This window comes from Boleophthalmus pectinirostris, unplaced genomic scaffold (genome assembly GCF_026225935.1).
Source record: "Boleophthalmus pectinirostris isolate CB_2022bp ecotype Guang Dong unplaced genomic scaffold, ASM2622593v1 HiC_scaffold_19, whole genome shotgun sequence".
NCBI classification, from domain to species: Eukaryota; Metazoa; Chordata; class Actinopteri; order Gobiiformes; family Gobiidae; genus Boleophthalmus; species Boleophthalmus pectinirostris.
Genome location: NW_026571140.1, coordinates 43565479 through 43584179, shown reverse-complemented (window position 1 = coordinate 43584179; position 18701 = coordinate 43565479). Strand labels below are relative to the sequence as shown.

The window sequence follows — 18701 nt, the reverse complement described above, 5'->3', positions numbered from 1 at the left end:
CCTCTCCCTCTGACCCACTGACCCTCTCCTCTGACCCTCTCTGACCCTCTCCTCTGACCCACTGACCCTCTCCTCTGACCCTCTCTCACCCTGACCCTCTGACCCTGACCCTCTCCTCCCTCCTCTGACCCTCTCCTCTGACCCTGACCCTCTCCTCTGACCTCATCTGACCCTCTCACCCTGACCCTCTCCTCTGACCCTCTCCTCTGACCCACTGACCCTCTCCTCTGACGACCCTCTCCTCTGACCCTCTGACCCTCCCTCTGACCCTCTCTCCTCCTCTGACCCTCTCCTCTGCCATCTGACCCTCTGTCTCCTCTGACCTCTCCTCTGACTCCTCTGACCTCTCCTCTGACCTCTCCTGCTCCTCTGACCCTCTCCTCCTCCTCTGACCCTCTCCTCTGACCCTCTCCTCTGACCCTCTCCTCTGACCCTCTCCTCTGACCCTCTCCTCTGACCCTCTCCTCTGAGCCTCTCCTCTGCATCGTCTGCTCCTCTGACCTTCTGACCCTCTTCTCTGACCCACTGACCCTCTTCTCTGCGTCATCTGCTCCTCTGACCCTCTCCTCTGACCCACTGACCCTCTCCTCTGACCCACTGACCCTCCTCTGCATCATCTGACCCTCTCACCCACTGACCCTCTCCTCTGACCCTCTCCTCTGTGTCATCTGCTCCTCTGACCCTCTCCTCCTCCTCTGACCCTCTCCTCTGCATCGTCTGCTCCTCTGACCCTCTCCTCTGCGTCGTCTGCTCCTCTGACCTTCTGACCCTCTTCTCTGACCCTCTTCTCTGACCCACTGACCCTCTTCTCTGCGTCATCTGTTCCTCTGACCCTCTCCTCCTCTGCTCCTCTGACCCCCACATTTAAAAAAAAAATCTCTTTGTTCTTCCTCTAGACCTCACCATGCTTCTATTCACTCTCCCTCCTCTGCACCAAAGCTCTACACTAACTCTTTTTTTCAACAGCACACGTGCCTCTAAGTAAAACATTTTAGGAGCACAGAAAAACAAAATCGGGGGCACACGCAGGTTCAAGATCAAGTCCAGAACTTTCACACACCAACACCAACTCACCTGAATGAATTTTATTTTTTCTGACTGTACTTTTCCTGCGTGACGCTGGTGTTGGGTTAGACCAGGGGTGGGCAAACTATGACCCTGGGACCTTTAATCGTTTTAATCCAGCCCCCCCAACTTTAATAATAATAATAATGATGATAATGATAATAATGATAATGATGATAATAATAATAATGATAATAATAATAATGATAATTTTCAGTGTTTTTAAAAGTCATTTCAATAAATAGTAAACACTGTGGGACTTGAAAAACAGATATTTTGTTGTAATGATTTTCAATGATGGGACATTTCAATATTTTCAAATTTTTTTTCTCTTATGAGGTGGATTAGCAAAACACTCCATCCATCTGCTCCTGGTCCAGCCCTTCTGCCAAATTTTACAACTCTGTGTGGCCCACAAGTGAAAACATTTGCCCACCCCTGGGTTAGACCCTTGAGTCGTGGATCTGCCTGAGGTTTTCTTCCTACAGATTAACATAAAACTGAACTACAAACACAACAAAAGTCATGTCATAATCAGTAGGCCAGGATTTTGTCATTAGGTCAACGTGAGCTCTTCTACGTCCTGCACTCACACCTTCACAACCGAACTGTACCACAGCTCAGTGACGTCATCACGCGGCGCTGATTTAGTGGAGAAAATAAGTCCAGCGGCAGAAATATCTATTGAATAATGAGACAGATGTGAGTTCTTTTATGATACACGTTCCTCTGTGAGTTTATGGAGATAAAAAGGAGATGAGAGGCTGCAAAGCTTTTGTCACCGTCCACAGTCCTTTTTGAACATAAGTGTGAATTTGCCATGTGTTTTGTGTTTTCCTCGTATAAGTAACATCATAAGTGAGTTTCATTGTTGACAAAAGCGTGCGTTTCATGCTGGGAATTAATTTGGTCGGCGGCAATAAACACTAATTCAACATGACGGACGGAGCGAGAAAGCACGTAAAGGGTATTGATCCTGGTTATTTATCCAGTCTAACGGCAGAGGACCCAAGACCATTTGACCAGAAATTGGTCATAAACATCGACGGACGACAAATCACCCTTTTCAACCCCGACAGAGTCTGGACCAAACCAAACTTCTGGTCAGAATCTCCAACTACCTGGACAAATATTCACTTGGGCGACATCCACAATGACTTGGTGGAAACTCCTGGGCCATTCACAGCAGAAAAGATGAAAACCTCCAAGAGTCTGGATGTGTTGTTGAACTTGTTGAGTCCAGGTTTGTTAGGATCTTCTACGTTTGCTCTGCGGATGTTTGAAAGTCGTTTAATTCACCGTTAGTGGTTCTTTTTACTCAGAATACGAAAAAGACATTTTCCTTCTTCCGTGCTTCTATTTGTGCGTCCGATAATGCAGCAGGAGTTTAACCATTATCGGGGATAAATACGCGAAGGTTACACACTGTGTTTGACGCTACCGTGTTTCTTGCCTCTGACCAAAATATTTCCCAGCAGCAACGCCGGCTTTTAATAACAATGACGTCAGCTCAAACTCGCCTGTTGTAAAGTCCTGTGTGCTCGTATATGAGCGACGGTGCCGAACTTTGGCCCATCAACCGGGCCAAAGCCTCAGCCAAGTGCACACTCTGTGTACGATCTGTACTTGGTCACAGTCCTAAAGTCCTAGTGTGAGTGCAGCCTTAATGTTTGATAGATTTTAGAAGGTTTAACTCTTCACATCACGTTTGTGTGCAGGGCTCTTCTTATTGTGCGTCTGTTTTGTTTTCCTCGTTCACATGCCGAAATATTTGCTCATAAATGCGAGTAAAATGTGGCACAGTAGAGCCCTGGAGTGTACTCTGTACTACTCTGTACTCACTCTGTACTACTCTGTACTCACTCTGTACTCACTCTGTACTCACTCTGTACTACTCTGTACTCACTCTGTACTACTCACTCTGTACTCACTCTGTACTACTCTGTACTCACTGTACTACTCTGTACTCACTCTGTACTCACTCTGTACTCACTCTGTACTACTCTCTGTACTACTCTGTACTCACTCTGTACTCTCTGTACTCACTCTGTACTACTCTGTACTACTCTGTACTCACTCTCTGTACTCACTCTGTACTACTCTGTACTCTGTACTCTGTACTCACTCTGTACTCTCTGTACTCTGTACTACTCTGTACTACTCTGTACTCTCTCTGTACTCACTCTGTACTCTGTACTCACTCTGTACTCACTCTGTACTCACTCTGTACTACTCTCTGTACTCACTCTGTACTACTCTGTACTACTCTGTACTCACTCTGTACTACTCTGTACTCACTCTGTACTCACTCTGTACTCACTCTGTACTACTCTGTACTCACTCTGTACTCACTCTGTACTACTCTGTACTCACTCTGTACTCACTCTGTACTCACTCTGTACTCTCTGTACTCTGTACTACTCTGTACTCACTCTGTACTCACTCTGTACTACTCTGTACTCACTCTGTACTACTGTACTACTCTGTACTCTGTACTCACTCTGTACTACTCTGTACTCACTCTGTACTACTCTGTACTACTCTGTACTCACTCTGTACTACTCTGTACTCTCTGTACTCACTCTGTACTCACTCTGTACTCTCTGTACTACTCTGTACTCACTCTGTACTCACTCTGTACTCACTCTGTACTCTGTACTCTGTACTCACTCTGTACTCACTCTGTACTACTCTGTACTCTCTGTACTCTGTACTCTCTGTACTCACTCTGTAACTCACTCTGTACTACTCTGTACTCACTCTGTACTACTCTGTACTGTACTCACTCTGTACTCACTCTGTACTCACTCTGTACTACTCTGTACTCACTCTGTACTCACTCTGTACTACTCTGTACTCACTCTGTACTCACTCTCTGTACTCACTCTGTACTCACTCTCTGTACTACTCTGTACTGTACTCACTCTGTACTCACTCTGTACTCACTCTGTACTCACTCTGTACTCACTCTGTACTCACTCTGTACTACTCTGTACTCACTCTGTACTACTCTGTACTACTCTGTACTCACTCTGTACTCACTCTGTACTCACTCTGTACTACTCTGTACTCACTCTGTACTCACTCTGTACTCACTCTGTACTCACTCTGTACTACTCTGTACTACTCTGTACTCACTCTGTACTCACTCTGTACTACTCTGTACTCACTCTGTACTCACTCTGTACTACTCTGTACTCACTCTGTACTCACTCTGTACTACTCTGTACTCACTCTGTACTCACTCTGTACTCACTCTGTACTACTCTGTACTACTCTGTACTACTCTGTACTCACTCTGTACTCACTCTGTACTCACTCTGTACTACTCTGTACTACTCTGTACTCACTCTGTACTACTCTGTACTACTCTGTACTCACTCTGTACTACTCTGTACTACTCTGTACTACTCTGTACTCACTCTGTACTACTCTGTACTCACTCTCTGTACTCACTCTGTACTCACTCTGTACTACTCTGTACTCTCTGTACTCTGTACTACTCTGTACTCACTCTGTACTCACTCTGTACTACTCTGTACTCACTGTACTCACTCTGTACTACTCTGTACTCACTCTGTACTCACTCTGTACTCACTCACTGTACTCACTCTGTACTCTCTGTACTCACTCTGTACTCACTCTGTACTACTCTGTACTCACTGTACTCACTCTGTACTCACTCTGTACTCACTCTGTACTACTCTGTACTCACTCTGTACTCACTCTGTACTCTCTGTACTCACTCTGTACTCACTGTACTACTGTACTCTGTACTACTCTGTACTACTCTGTACTCTGTACTCACTCTGTACTCACTCTGTACTACTCTGTACTCTGTACTCACTCTGTACTCACTCTGTACTACTCTGTACTCTCTGTACTCACTCTGTACTCACTCTGTACTCACTCTGTACTCACTCTGTACTCACTCTGTACTCTCTGTACTACTCTGTACTCACTCTGTACTCACTCTGTACTCTACTCTGTACTACTCTGTACTCACTCTGTACTCACTCACTGTACTACTCTGTACTCACTCTGTACTACTCTGTACTCACTCACTCTGTACTCACTCTGTACTCACTCTGTACTACTCTGTACTCACTCTGTACTCACTCTGTACTACTCTGTACTCACTCTGTACTCACTCTGTACTACTCTGTACTACTCTGTACTCACTCTGTACTCACTCTGTACTCACTCTGTACTCACTCTGTACTCTGTACTCACTCTGTACTCACTCTGTACTACTCTGTACTACTCTGTACTACTCTGTACTCACTCTGTACTACTCTGTACTCACTCTCTGTACTCACTCTGTACTCACTCTGTACTCACTCTGTACTACTCTGTACTCTCTGTACTCTCTGTACTCACTCTGTACTACTCTGTACTCACTCTGTACTCACTCTGTACTCACTCTGTACTACTCTGTACTCTCTGTACTACTCTGTACTACTCTGTACTCACTCTGTACTCTCTGTAACCTCTGTACTCTCTGTACTCACTCTGTACTACTCTGTACTCACTCTGTACTACTCTGTACTACTCTGTACTACTCTGTACTCACTCTGTACTCACTCTGTACTCACTCTGTACTCACTCTGTACTCACTCTGTACTCACTCTGTACTGTACTCACTCTGTACTCACTCTGTACTACTCTGTACTACTCTGTACTCACTCTGTACTCACTCTGTACTCACTCTGTACTCTCTGTACTCTCTGTACTCTGTACTCACTCTGTACTACTCTGTACTACTCTGTACTCTGTACTCACTCTGTACTCACTCTCTGTACTCACTGTACTCACTCTGTACTACTCTGTACTCACTCTGTACTACTCTCTGTACTACTCTGTACTCACTCTGTACTCACTCTGTACTCACTCTGTACTCACTCTGTACTCTCTGTACTACTCTGTACTCACTCTGTACTACTCTGTACTCACTCTGTACTCACTCTGTACTCACTCTGTACTCACTCTGTACTCTGTACTCTCTGTACTCTGTACTACTCTGTACTACACTCTGTACTCACTCTGTACTCTGTACTCACTCTGTACTCACTCTGTACTCTCTGTACTCACTCTGTACTACTCTGTACTCACTCTGTACTCACTCTGTACTACTCTGTACTCTCTGTACTCTCTGTACTCACTCTGTACTCACTCTGTACTCACTCTGTACTCACTCTGTACTCACTCTGTACTACTCTGTACTCACTCTCTGTACTACTCTGTACTCACTCTGTACTCACTCTGTACTCTCTGTACTCTCTGTACTCACTCTGTACTACTCTGTACTCTGTACTCTGTACTCACTCTGTACTCACTCTGTACTCACTCTGTACTCACTCTGTACTCACTCTGTACTACTCTGTACTCACTCTGTACTCACTCTGTACTCTCTGTACTCTCTGTACTCACTCTGTACTCTCTGTACTCTGTACTCACTCTGTACTCTGTACTCACTCTGTACTACTCTGTACTCACTCTGTACTCACTCTGTACTCACTCTGTACTACTCTGTACTCTGTACTCACTCTGTACTCACTCTGTACTCACTCTGTACTACTCTGTACTCACTCTGTACTCACTCTGTACTCTCTGTACTCTGTACTCACTCTGTACTCACTCTGTACTCACTCTGTACTACTCTGTACTACTCTGTACTCTCTGTACTACTCTCTACTACTGTACTGTACTCACTCTGTACTCACTCTGTACTACTCTGTACTCACTCTGTACTCACTCCTGTACTCACTCTGTACTACTCTGTACTGTACTCTGTACTCACTCTGTACTACTCTGTACTCACTCTGTACTCACTCTGCTACTCACTCTGTACTTACTCTGTACTCACTCTGTACTACTCTGTACTCACTCTGTACTCACTCTGTACTACTCTGTACTCACTCTGTACTCACTCTGTACTCTGTACTCACTCTGTACTACTACTCTGTACTACTCTGTACTACTCTGTACTCACTCTGTACTCACTGTACTCACTCTGTACTACTCTGTACTCACTCTGTACTACTCTGTACTCACTCTGTACTGTACTACTACTCTGTACTCACTCTGTACTACTCTGTACTCACTCTGTACTACTCTGTACTACTCTGTACTACTCTGTACTCACTCTGTACTCACTCTGTACTCACTCTGTACTACTCTGTACTACTCTGTACTCACTCTGTACTACTCTGTACTCACTCTGTACTCACTCTGTACTCACTCTGTACTCACTCTGTACTCACTCTGTACTCACTCTGTACTACTCTGTACTACTCTGTACTCACTCTGTACTCACTCTGTACTCACTCTGTACTCACTCTGTACTACTCTGTACTCACTCTGTACTCACTCTGTACTCACTCTGTACTCACTCTGTACTCACTCTGTACTCACTCTGTACTACTCTGTACTACTCTGTACTCTCTGTACTCTCTGTACTCACTCTGTACTCACTCTGTACTCACTCTGTACTCTACTCTGTACTACTCTGTACTCACTCTGTACTACTCTGTACTCACTCTGTACTCACTCTGTACTCACTCTGTACTCACTCTGTACTCACTCTGTACTCACTCTGTACTCACTCTGTACTCTCTGTACTCACTCTGTACTCACTCTGTACTCACTCTGTACTCACTCTGTACTCACTCTGTACTGTACTCACTCTGTACTCACTCTGTACTCACTCTGTACTCACTCTCTGTACTCACTCTGTACTCACTCTGTACTCTCTGTACTCACTCTGTACTCACTCTGTACTCACTCTGTACTACTCTGTACTACTCACTCTGTACTCACTCTGTACTCACTCTGTACTCACTCTGTACTACTCTGTACTCACTCTGTACTCTTACTCTGTACTACTCTGTACTCTGTACTCACTCTGTACTCACTCTGTACTACTCTGTACTCTCTGTACTCACTCTGTACTACTCTGTACTACTCTGTACTCACTCTGTACTACTCTGTACTACTCTGTACTCACTCTGTACTCACTCTGTACTCACTCTGTACTCACTCTGTACTCACTCTGTACTCACTCTGTACTCACTCTGTACTACTCTGTACTACTCTGTACTACTCTGTACTCACTCTGTACTACTCTGTACTCACTCTGTACTCACTCTGTACTCACTCTGTACTCACTCTGTACTCACTCTGTACTACTCTGTACTCACTCTGTACTCACTCTGTACTCACTCTGTACTACTCTGTACTCACTCTGTACTCACTCTGTACTCTGTACTCACTCTGTACTCACTCTGTACTACTCTGTACTACTCTGTACTCACTCTGTACTCACTCTGTACTCACTCTGTACTCACTCTGTACTCACTCTGTACTCACTCTGTACTCACTCTGTACTCACTCTGTACTCACTCTGTACTACTCTGTACTCTGTACTCTCTGTACTCACTCTGTACTCACTCTGTACTCACTCACTCACTGTACTCACTCTGTACTACTCTGTACTACTCTGTACTCTGTACTCACTCTGTACTACTCTGTACTCACTCTGTACTCACTCTGTACTACTCTGTACTCACTCTGTACTCACTCTGTACTCACTCTGTACTACTCTGTACTCACTCTGTACTCACTCTGTACTCACTCTGTACTCACTCTGTACTACTCTGTACTCACTCTGTACTCACTCTGTACTCACTCTGTACTCACTCTCTGTACTCTCTGTACTCTGTACTCACTCTGTACTCACTCTGTACTACTCTGTACTCACTCTGTACTCACTCTGTACTCACTCTGTACTCACTCTGTACTCACTCTGTACTACTCTGTACTACTCTGTACTCACTCTGTACTCACTCTGTACTACTCTGTACTCACTCTGTACTCACTCTGTACTACTCTGTACTCACTCTGTACTACTCTGTACTCACTCTGTACTCACTCTGTACTCTGTACTCACTCTGTACTACTCTGTACTCTCTGTACTCTGTACTCACTCTGTACTCACTCTGTACTCACTCTGTACTCACTCTGTACTCACTCTGTACTCACTCTGTACTCACTCTGTACTCACTCTGTACTCACTCTGTACTACTCTGTACTCACTCTGTACTCACTCTGTACTACTCTGTACTCTCTGTACTCACTCTGTACTACTCTGTACTCACTCTGTACTCACTCTGTACTCACTCTGTACTACTCTGTACTCACTCTGTACTACTCTGTACTCACTCTGTACTCACTCTGTACTACTCTGTACTACTCTGTACTCTGTACTCACTCTGTACTCACTCTCTGTACTCACTCTCTGTACTACTCTGTACTCACTCTGTACTCACTCTGTACTCACTCTGTACTACTCTGTACTCTGTACTCACTCTGTACTCACTCTGTACTCACTCTGTACTCTCTGTACTCTGTACTCACTCTGTACTACTCTGTACTCACTCTGTACTACTCTGTACTACTCTGTACTCACTCTGTACTCACTCTGTACTCACTCTGTACTACTCTGTACTACTCTGTACTCACTCTGTACTCACTCTGTACTCACTCTGTACTCACTCTGTACTACTCTGTACTCACTCTGTACTACTCTGTACTCACTCTGTACTCACTCTGTACTCACTCTGTACTACTCTGTACTCACTCTGTACTCACTCTGTACTACTCTGTACTCACTCTGTACTCACTCTGTACTCACTCTGTACTCACTCTGTACTCACTCTGTACTCACTCTGTACTCTCTGTACTCTCTGTACTCACTCTGTACTACTCTCTGTACTCACTCTGTACTACTCTGTACTCACTCTGTACTACTCTGTACTCACTCTGTACTCACTCTGTACTCACTCTGTACTGTACTCACTCTGTACTACTCTCTGTACTCACTCTGTACTACTCTGTACTCACTCTGTACTACTCTGTACTACTCTGTACTACTCTGTACTCACTCTGTACTCACTCTGTACTCACTCTGTACTCACTCTGTACTCTCTGTACTCACTCTACTCTGTACTACTCTGTACTCACTCTGTACTCACTCTGTACTCTCTGTACTCACTCTGTACTCACTCTGTACTACTCTGTACTCTGTACTCACTCTGTACTCACTCACTCTGTACTACTCTGTACTCACTCACTCTGTACTCACTCTGTACTCACTCTGTACTCACTCTGTACTTCTGTACTCTCTGTACTACTCTGTACTCACTCTGTACTCACTCTGTACTACTCTGTACTCACTCTGTACTCACTCTGTACTACTCTGTACTCACTCTGTACTCACTCTGTACTCACTCTGTACTCACTCTCGCTCCTCTGTACTTTTCTCTCTGTAGGACGCGTCGCCAAAACTAGGTGAAATTCTCCAGGCGCGTCTGAAATCTCGCAGTCTCCATCTGACCAATCGAGCGTCTCCTCGCGCTCTGCACCTGGACCCCGAGTTCCTGACCCCTCCCAATCAGATGCCGGAACTCAGCCCGGCGGCGGCGGCGGCGGCGGCGGCCAATCAGGCGTCAGAACAGAGCGCGGTGGATCTGTTTTTGGAGCGAGAGGAGAGGAGCGCGGAGAGAGAGAGGTTAACGCCGATCCGAGCCGTTCCACTGACGCCCGGGACCATCCACACTGAGGTAAAGACCCGCGGAGGCAAACGGCTTCATCTGTGACCCGTTTCTCTCCTGTTTACTGGTTTAGTTGTGATTTAGTCCTGTTCGTTTTGTTATTTTTCTGTTTTTTGTTTCAGACTCTGGTCCCGGCCGGGTACCTCATCCCTCTGCCTCAGTCTGTGCTCGGGTTTAAAGATCTGCAGAGCAACAAAGAGACGCCGGCCACGCCCACGTACCTGTACCAGACGCCCACTACAGGTACAAATGGATTTATTGACACTTCTCATCTCTTATCTCGCCCAAAACTACAAAAAAAGTAAATTAAAAGTTGTATAGAGGATTTTTTTAAGGGAAGAGAAATACAGCGACAGTCCTTGTGCGCGTTCAGAATCACTGTTGAAGTTTCCTGTCTAGAAGTAATTCAGCGACCGACGCGTCAGTTTTTAGACCCTTCGTCTGCTTCGGTCGCGCCATCGCTGGACGAGATCTCCAAGAATCACCTCAGTTTGGCTTTGCTACTTTTCCTCTTCTCTTCTTCTTTCAGCGACCTCAAAAACGGACTTTCTTTTGCGGCGAACCGGTCGTGGATTCTCGTCCGCCGTCGCGACAAACTTTGTGCGAAATGCGAGGAAGCGACAGTTCGAAAAAGCCTCTAAGAACCGCTGCATAAACCACGTAATCCCCGCGCTCCGACGAGTCAGTTACACTAGGGAGTTTGATTGACAACCTAACAGCCAATAGAAAATGAGGGAGCCTCGTTTTCTATTGGCTGATGTTTATCTGGCCTCAACACGTCCACAGTTGATAGATTTTCGTTCTTTTTTTTTTGGTCATCATAATTACAAAGCTGCTGCGTCTCTGTAATGGTATTTTAATCTTTCACTGACAGTTTGAAACTAAAAAAAATCCTCCATACAACCTTTAATAAGTGAATTAAAATAGGCCCAATTAAGATTAATTCAAGATTTAATATCTGGGTCACATTTTGTCTCTAGGCTCCAGACCAGTGCTGTGCCAAGAGATGACCCCCACGAGCGTGCACGTGACCCCCACGAGCGTGCACGTGACCCCCACGAGCGTGCACGTGAGCCGGGCCTCTCCTCTGTGCCCGGGGAGAGGCACCCAGAGCCCCAGCCCCGCCATCCTCAACTTCACTCTACAGAACCTCGGCCTGATCTCCGGACACAACCAGGTCCAGGCCCCGGTCCAGACCCCGACCCGGTCTCAGGTGGGCTGCAGTCCCCCGTGCGGGCCCCTGTCGCTCTCTGTCCCGCACAGAGGAGGAGGGGGGATGGTGTTTATCAAACCCGTGTCTCCGCTCCACGTGCAGGGGGCGGGCGGCGGGCAGCAGGTGGCGCTCATCAGCCTCCAGCAGGTGAGGACACTGTTAAAGAGCTCTAGATTATGAGGCTCGGGTCTGTTGTGCCCTCGAGCAAGACACTTCACCCACACAGTTCTGTCTACGGGGAGATTTAATTACAAACTTTTCTTGTCTAAATTGGCTAAAGTCCTGTACATATGGAAGCCAGGAAAGAAAAAATAAAAGCCTCACAGAAAGTCATAATTACGAGTTTAAAAGTCATAATTACGAGTTTAAAAGTCATAATTACGAGTTTAAAAGTCATAATTACGGGTTTTCGAAGTTGACTCTGAACAAGCTCGTCTGCAGGTGCGACCATTTTCCTGGAGAAGCCGTCTTTGAATCCACTACAAGGAAAAATGTGCAGTTATTTTACTAATTCACTTCACACTGTATCTAAATTATTTGGTATGTGCCCATATTTTCATCACTGAGTAACTCGAAGTATCCTGTGTCAAGTGTCCTGCAAAACTCATCAGTTCCCGACCAGGGCCAGGAGACCAGGTGCACCACAGAGACAAAGGAGATTCATCCTCCTTTTGGATTAAACCGAACAATGGATAGAGGAACAGAGATGGACACTTTGCACGTGTCATTCATGTGGGATTTGTGTGGATCTCTCGTTCTTGTCTTTTTTACAACATTCACAAATTAACGAGGAAATGGAGCGATGTGGAGACGACCTGAGCTCCTGGAGGACGACTTCAACGGGAAAATGACCGTGTGCTTCCATGACAAAGGCAGATTCAGAATCAACTTTAAAACTCATAATTATGACTTTTAAACTCGTAATTATGACTTTTAAACTCGTAATTATGACTTTTCAACTCGTAATTATGACTTTTCAACTCGTAATTATGGCTTTTAAACTCGTAATTATGACTTTTAAACTCGTAATTATGGCTTTTAAACTCGTAATTATGACTTTTAAACTCGTAATTATGACTTTTAAACTCGTAATTATGGCTTTTAAACTCATAATTATGGCTTTTAAACTCGTAATTATGACTTTTAAACTCGTAATTATGGCTTTTAAACTCGTAATTATGACTTTTAAACTCGTAATTATGGCTTTTCAACTCGTAATTATGACTTTTAAACTCGTAATTATGGCTTTTAAACTCGTAATTATGCTTTTAAACTCGTAATTATGACTTTTAAACTCGTAATTATGACTTTTAAACTCGTAATTATGACTTTAAACTCGTAATTATGACTTTTAAACTCGTAATTATGACTTTTAACTCGTAATTATGGCTTTTAAACTCGTAATTATGACTTTTAAACTCGTAATTATGACTTTTAAACTCGTAATTATGACTTTTAAACTCGTAATTATGACTTTAAACTCGTAATTATGACTTTTAAACTCGTAATTATGACTTTTAAACTCGTAATTATGACTTTTAAACTCGTAATTATGACTTTTCAACTCGTAATTATGGCTTTTCAACTCGTAATTATGGCTTTTCAACTCGTAATTATGACTTTCTGTGCGGCTTTTATTTACTGGCTGAAATGTGCTTCCATATTTACCACACAAAACTGACTCTTGTGAGCTTTAAGTCGTGTTCTAATTTTGTTCCTCTTCAAAAACAGAGCTGGAGTTGTTCTTTATTATTATTAGTCTGTTTACATCTCCAAAGCTCAAATTGCTCTGTCCCAACTTGTGATGTCATGAAGTGATGGTTTTAAAGTGAACAGCTCCTTTTACCTTCAGTTACTTTTTTGTTTTTAACTTGTCTATTGGTGTTTTCTGCTTGTCCTCATGAAGTTAGATCAGTTTAATGCCATACTGTGGGACATTTTAGACAACGCGCAAACATCTCCATGGAGACAGTGTCAGAAACTCCACCAGAAAAGTTCCACAGTGCAGCTTTCTTGGTATTGCTTTGGTCCTAACCTCGTATCTCCTCTCTCCTTTCCCCAGCCCGGCCCGGTGACGTCGTCCTCCTCGTCGCCCGGCTTCTTCCACACGCCCGTCTCCGTGGCGCCGCTCTCCTCCGTCGCCCGGGCAACGTCCGGCGCCGGCGTCCCCCACGGCAACCGCGCCGTGTTCGTGGCTCAGCGGAAACTCGACGTCGGCGCCGAAGATTTATGAGATCGAGAGACACTTTCCGAAATCAGCTGTGAAAATGTTTGAAAACGCTAAAATGTGGAGGAGGTTCTGTTCTGTTCTGTTCTGTCGTAGTTTTTTCAAAGTTAAAAACAAAAATGAAATAAAAAATAATTAATGATGCTTAAGCGATCATTTAAAGGGCCAGATTACACTATTTTTCTAATGGCGTTTCCTTGTCAAAAACAGACCTGGAGTTGTGTTTTGTTTCATTCACACACGTTTAACACAAAAACTCTGCACATTTAGTTCTTTTCTCAAACTGAAAACACTCTCTTCCACCTTGTGATGTCATCATTTGGTGATACAGGAAGTGCTCCACTGTGTTTTTAAACTCCACACGCCTTCACTAGAATCATTTGGATCATTTCAGACCTTCAGAATCACCGATTTCTACTGAACAAAAGGCAGAAGGAGCCGGAAAACTTGAAAACTAAAGCTTCGTGACATCACAAGGTGGAACAGAGCGTTTGGAGATCTAAACAGACTAATAAAAAAGAGTTACTCAAACAAACAAAACACAGCTCCAGGTCTGTTTTCGAGGAGGAAACAGCATTACAACATATCTATTTTGACTTAATTTGTTGTGTTGTAAATATAAATTATAGTTTTGCACCAATCAAGAAGCAGTTTGTGAAGAAAACCTGAAAAAAATACTGAAATTTATAGAAAGCCGAGAGTCCCACAATGATGAATTCTGCCCAAAAGTTCGGCACGACACTTTCTATTCACGTCACAAAGCAGGAAACGTTTGGAAACATGCGATGACGACTTCTTTTAGGTTCTGTTCGCTGTAGTAAGTCTGACAAAATCGAGGAAAAAGGAAAAAAATGTTCCAGTTTTCTTCATCTCCGTGTCATTGTGTCGTTTTGTTAAGTTTGGCAAATTGACATATCCAGACCTCAGTTTTCATAAACAAACAAGCCGCGTGTCATTCGTTCATTCGTTTTTCAAAATAAAATAAAAATAAGACAAAACCAAAATGAAAAGAAAAAAAACAGATAATGATTCATTTTTTCATGTTTTTTGATTTTGTGTTTAAATGAAAAATGGAAAAAACAGATAACGACCGTTTCCCGTTTATGTGACTTAAACTGCGATGCTGGACTGAACCAGGTCTGGACCAGGACTAAACCAGGACTAAACACGGACTAAACCAGGATTAAAACAGGAGTAAACCGAGACTAAACCAGGACTAAAACAAGACTAAACCAGGATTAAAACAGGACTAAATCAGGACTAAACCAGAACTAAACCAGGACTGAACCAGGATTAAAACAGGAGTAAACCGAGACTAAACCAGGACTAAAACAAGACTAAAACAGGACTAAACACGGACTAAACCAGGATTAAAACAGGAGTAAACCGAGACTAAACCAGGACTAAAACAAGACTAAACCAAGACTAAAACAGGACTAAAAACCAGGACTAAAAACCAGGACTAAACCGAGACTAAAACCAGGACTAAAAACAAGGACTAAACAGGACTAAACCAGGACTAAACCAGACTAAAAAGAAAAACCAGGACTAAAAACAGGAAACAGGAAAACAGGATTAATACAGGACTAAAACAAGACTTAAACAGGATTAATACAGGACTAAAACAAGACTAAATCAGGACTAAATCAGACTAAAACAAGACTAAACCAGGACTAAACCAGGACTTAATCAAGGACCGAGTGTTGGGATGGGCCCAGAGGTGCACCCACGTAAACTGTCGGGTGACCGGGACCGAGACTGGTTTAGTCCAGAGACCGGTTTAATCCTGGTTTAGTCCAGAGACCGGTTTAGTTCGGGTTTAGATCTGGTTCAGTCCTCTTTTAGTCCTGTTTAGTTCAGTCCAAAAACTGAAAAAAAACTCATTGTTATCCGTTTTTTTCATTTTGGTTGTTTTTTCGTTTTCTTATTTTTGGTTTTATTTTGAAAAACAAATGAACCAATGACACATGGTTCACGTTCGTCTGTCGTCTTCATTTTACCGCTGATCACATTTTCTTCACTGGGTTTGGGGTTTGATCACAACACTGAAACTTTCACCGCATGTTTCCAAACGTTTCCCTGGTTCGTGACGTGAGCTTGAACAGAGCCGATTTACACGAGAAACACATTTACAGACACAAAATTAAAGTGTTTTCTTATATTTTAATTTGCCAAATAATAATCTCTGTGGACGATTGATCCTCCTTTAGAACCGGGATCAAACCGAGCACCTCCTGGTTAGAAGGCGACGGCTCGACCCCCTGAGCCGCTGCCGTCCTCACGTTTCAAATACTGGTTCCAAAACATTTTAAAATCCTTTTCACTTTTACTTTTTACTTTTACTACCTGTTTTATTTTATTTCTAATCAGAGAAAAAGGGTCTTCACGAGATAATTATAATTTAGACGTGTTATTTTACTTTTAATTATGTTTTAGGTCATTTAGTTTGAATATTTTCTTAATAATTCAGTTTTTTTACGGGGGGCTTTGGTGATGTGGAGTTGCACGTGTACATGTCGTTAAAATGTGAATAACTGTGACGAGAATCAAATTTAAAATAATTTATGGAAAGAAACAAAACTAATTAAAAACAGTGAAATGTAAATATTTGAATAAATAAATGGTTTTGTAAAAATCGAGTTTCTTTTGTGTTTGGTTTGAGTGGGACTCGAGTAAAAGTACAAATCCTGTACAGTCCAACGAGGTTCATCTGGTCTTCTGGTAATTTAAAGGTTCACTGTGTAACTTTTCTGATATTGCTGAAATGGCCCAGTACTGACACTCGCTTTAAAGGTTGTATAGAGGATTTTTTTAAGGAAAGAGAAATCCAGCGACAGTCCTTTTTCAAATGTAGTGCATGTGACACCACCTTCCTCCTCCACAGCCTCGAGAAATAATTTAGAGACCGACACCTCAGTTTTTAGACCCTGTAACGTCGGTTGACCGTGAGCGGCTTGGGGTTCAGTGAGCAAGGTAAAAAAAAACAAATCCAGACACAGACCGGTACTTGTGGTCCACAGTTTACTTTTGTTTTTTCAATGATTACAAAAGTGCAAGTGCAAAAAGTGCAGGGTGCAAAACGGAGGCAGGCAGCAGTTTCCTCTCCAGCAGCAGAACACAGACTGATCTTGAAGGCGCCTTTTATGCCGGTCCTACTGATTGGATAAAACCACTATGCTAAAACAGGGATGGTTAAAATTATCATTAGCGTAAAATTAAAACCTAAACCTCCATAAAACAACCCAAAACCCAGATAACTATTAAAACCACCAACTATATACATAAAAACCCTAAAACCATTACACCAATTAAATGTTAAAACCCATAAACCAATAAAACACCAAACCTAAAACCCCTGTACAAAATGTTACACGTGGTCCAGCCCGGAACCATAAAAGAGGGAGCTCGTTTCCGGGGGACTCTTTTCACACCTGGACAGAAGATAAAAAAGGGGAGGTAAGTAAAAGCAGATCCACACCGTTCATTAAAACACAATAAAATACACTAAACACATCAACACTTAAAACATTCTAAAACAGATATTGCACCATATTTATTGCACAAAGTCAATTTAAAATGTAATTTGTTATTGTCTCCTTTTTTTCCTCCTTTCCTCCAGGGACAAGCAGCTTCCAATTAAAGTGCCACTGTGCCTCAGGAATAAAAAATGGTTAAAGGAAAGACAATAAATATTTTTTAAAACCAATTGTGTGCAATTTATTTTGTGATGTGCAAATATGTTAAAAGTGCTGTGTGCAAGGAAAGTGCAGTGTTTTAAAGTGCTCCAGTGAAGGGTGAAGGTGCTACGTGTGGTTCTAGTAACAAACCAGCCTGTTTGTTACAGACCCGTCGTCTGCTTCAGTCGCGCAGTCACTGGAAGGAATCTCCAAGAATCACCTCAGTTTGTCTTCGCTCCTTTTCTTCTTCTTTCAGCGACATCAAAAACGGACTTTCTTTTGTGGCGAACTGGTCGTCGATTCTCGTCCGACATCGCAACAAACTTTATGTGAACTGCGAGAGAGAAAAAGCCTCTAAGACCCGCTGCATAGTTACCTTAGAAATGTAGGGAGTTTGATTGACAACCTGACAGCCAATAGAAAATGAGGCAGCCTCGTTTTCTATTGGCTGATGTTTATCTGGCCTCAACACGTCCACAGTTGATAGATTTTCTTTTTTTTTTTTTGGTCATCATAATTACAAAGCTGCTGCGTCTCTGTAATGGTATTTTAAACTTTCATTGACAATTTGAAACAAATAAAAAAATGCTCCATACAACCTTTAACGTTTAATGTCATACTATGGGAGGAGTTACAGGTCAGATCTGTGGATAAGTGACCCCCGCAATCTGACCCTCACCTGATTTTCTACTCAAATATTTGAATTATATTTTAAAACCTGAAGACAGAATTTACAATTTTTCTCACACCGTTCACAGTCAAAACCTCTGATGTGCCGCAGACATGCAACGAGAAATAATAGATTTACACTTAATATGTTTGTGATCAGGTTTTCTCAGTAATCAACATTAATAAAATAAATCAAAGCTCAAACACAAACACACAAACACTTAAATGACATTCTGAAG

General features: G+C 43.0%; 1 protein-coding gene across 1 annotated transcript in view; it reads left to right on the top strand.

The window, feature by feature from the left end:
* Positions 1-15551, top strand: part of e2f8 (E2F transcription factor 8) — a 31526-nt gene extending 15975 nt beyond the window's left edge. The window contains exons 10-13 of the mRNA XM_055154881.1: positions 10395-10685; positions 10799-10919; positions 11657-12036; positions 13952-15551. Coding sequence (XP_055010856.1) covers positions 10395-10685; positions 10799-10919; positions 11657-12036; positions 13952-14122 — 963 coding nt within the window. The 3' untranslated portion in view covers positions 14123-15551. The remainder of the gene's footprint in view (positions 1-10394; positions 10686-10798; positions 10920-11656; positions 12037-13951) is intronic.
* Positions 15552-18701: the final 3150 nt, after the last annotated feature.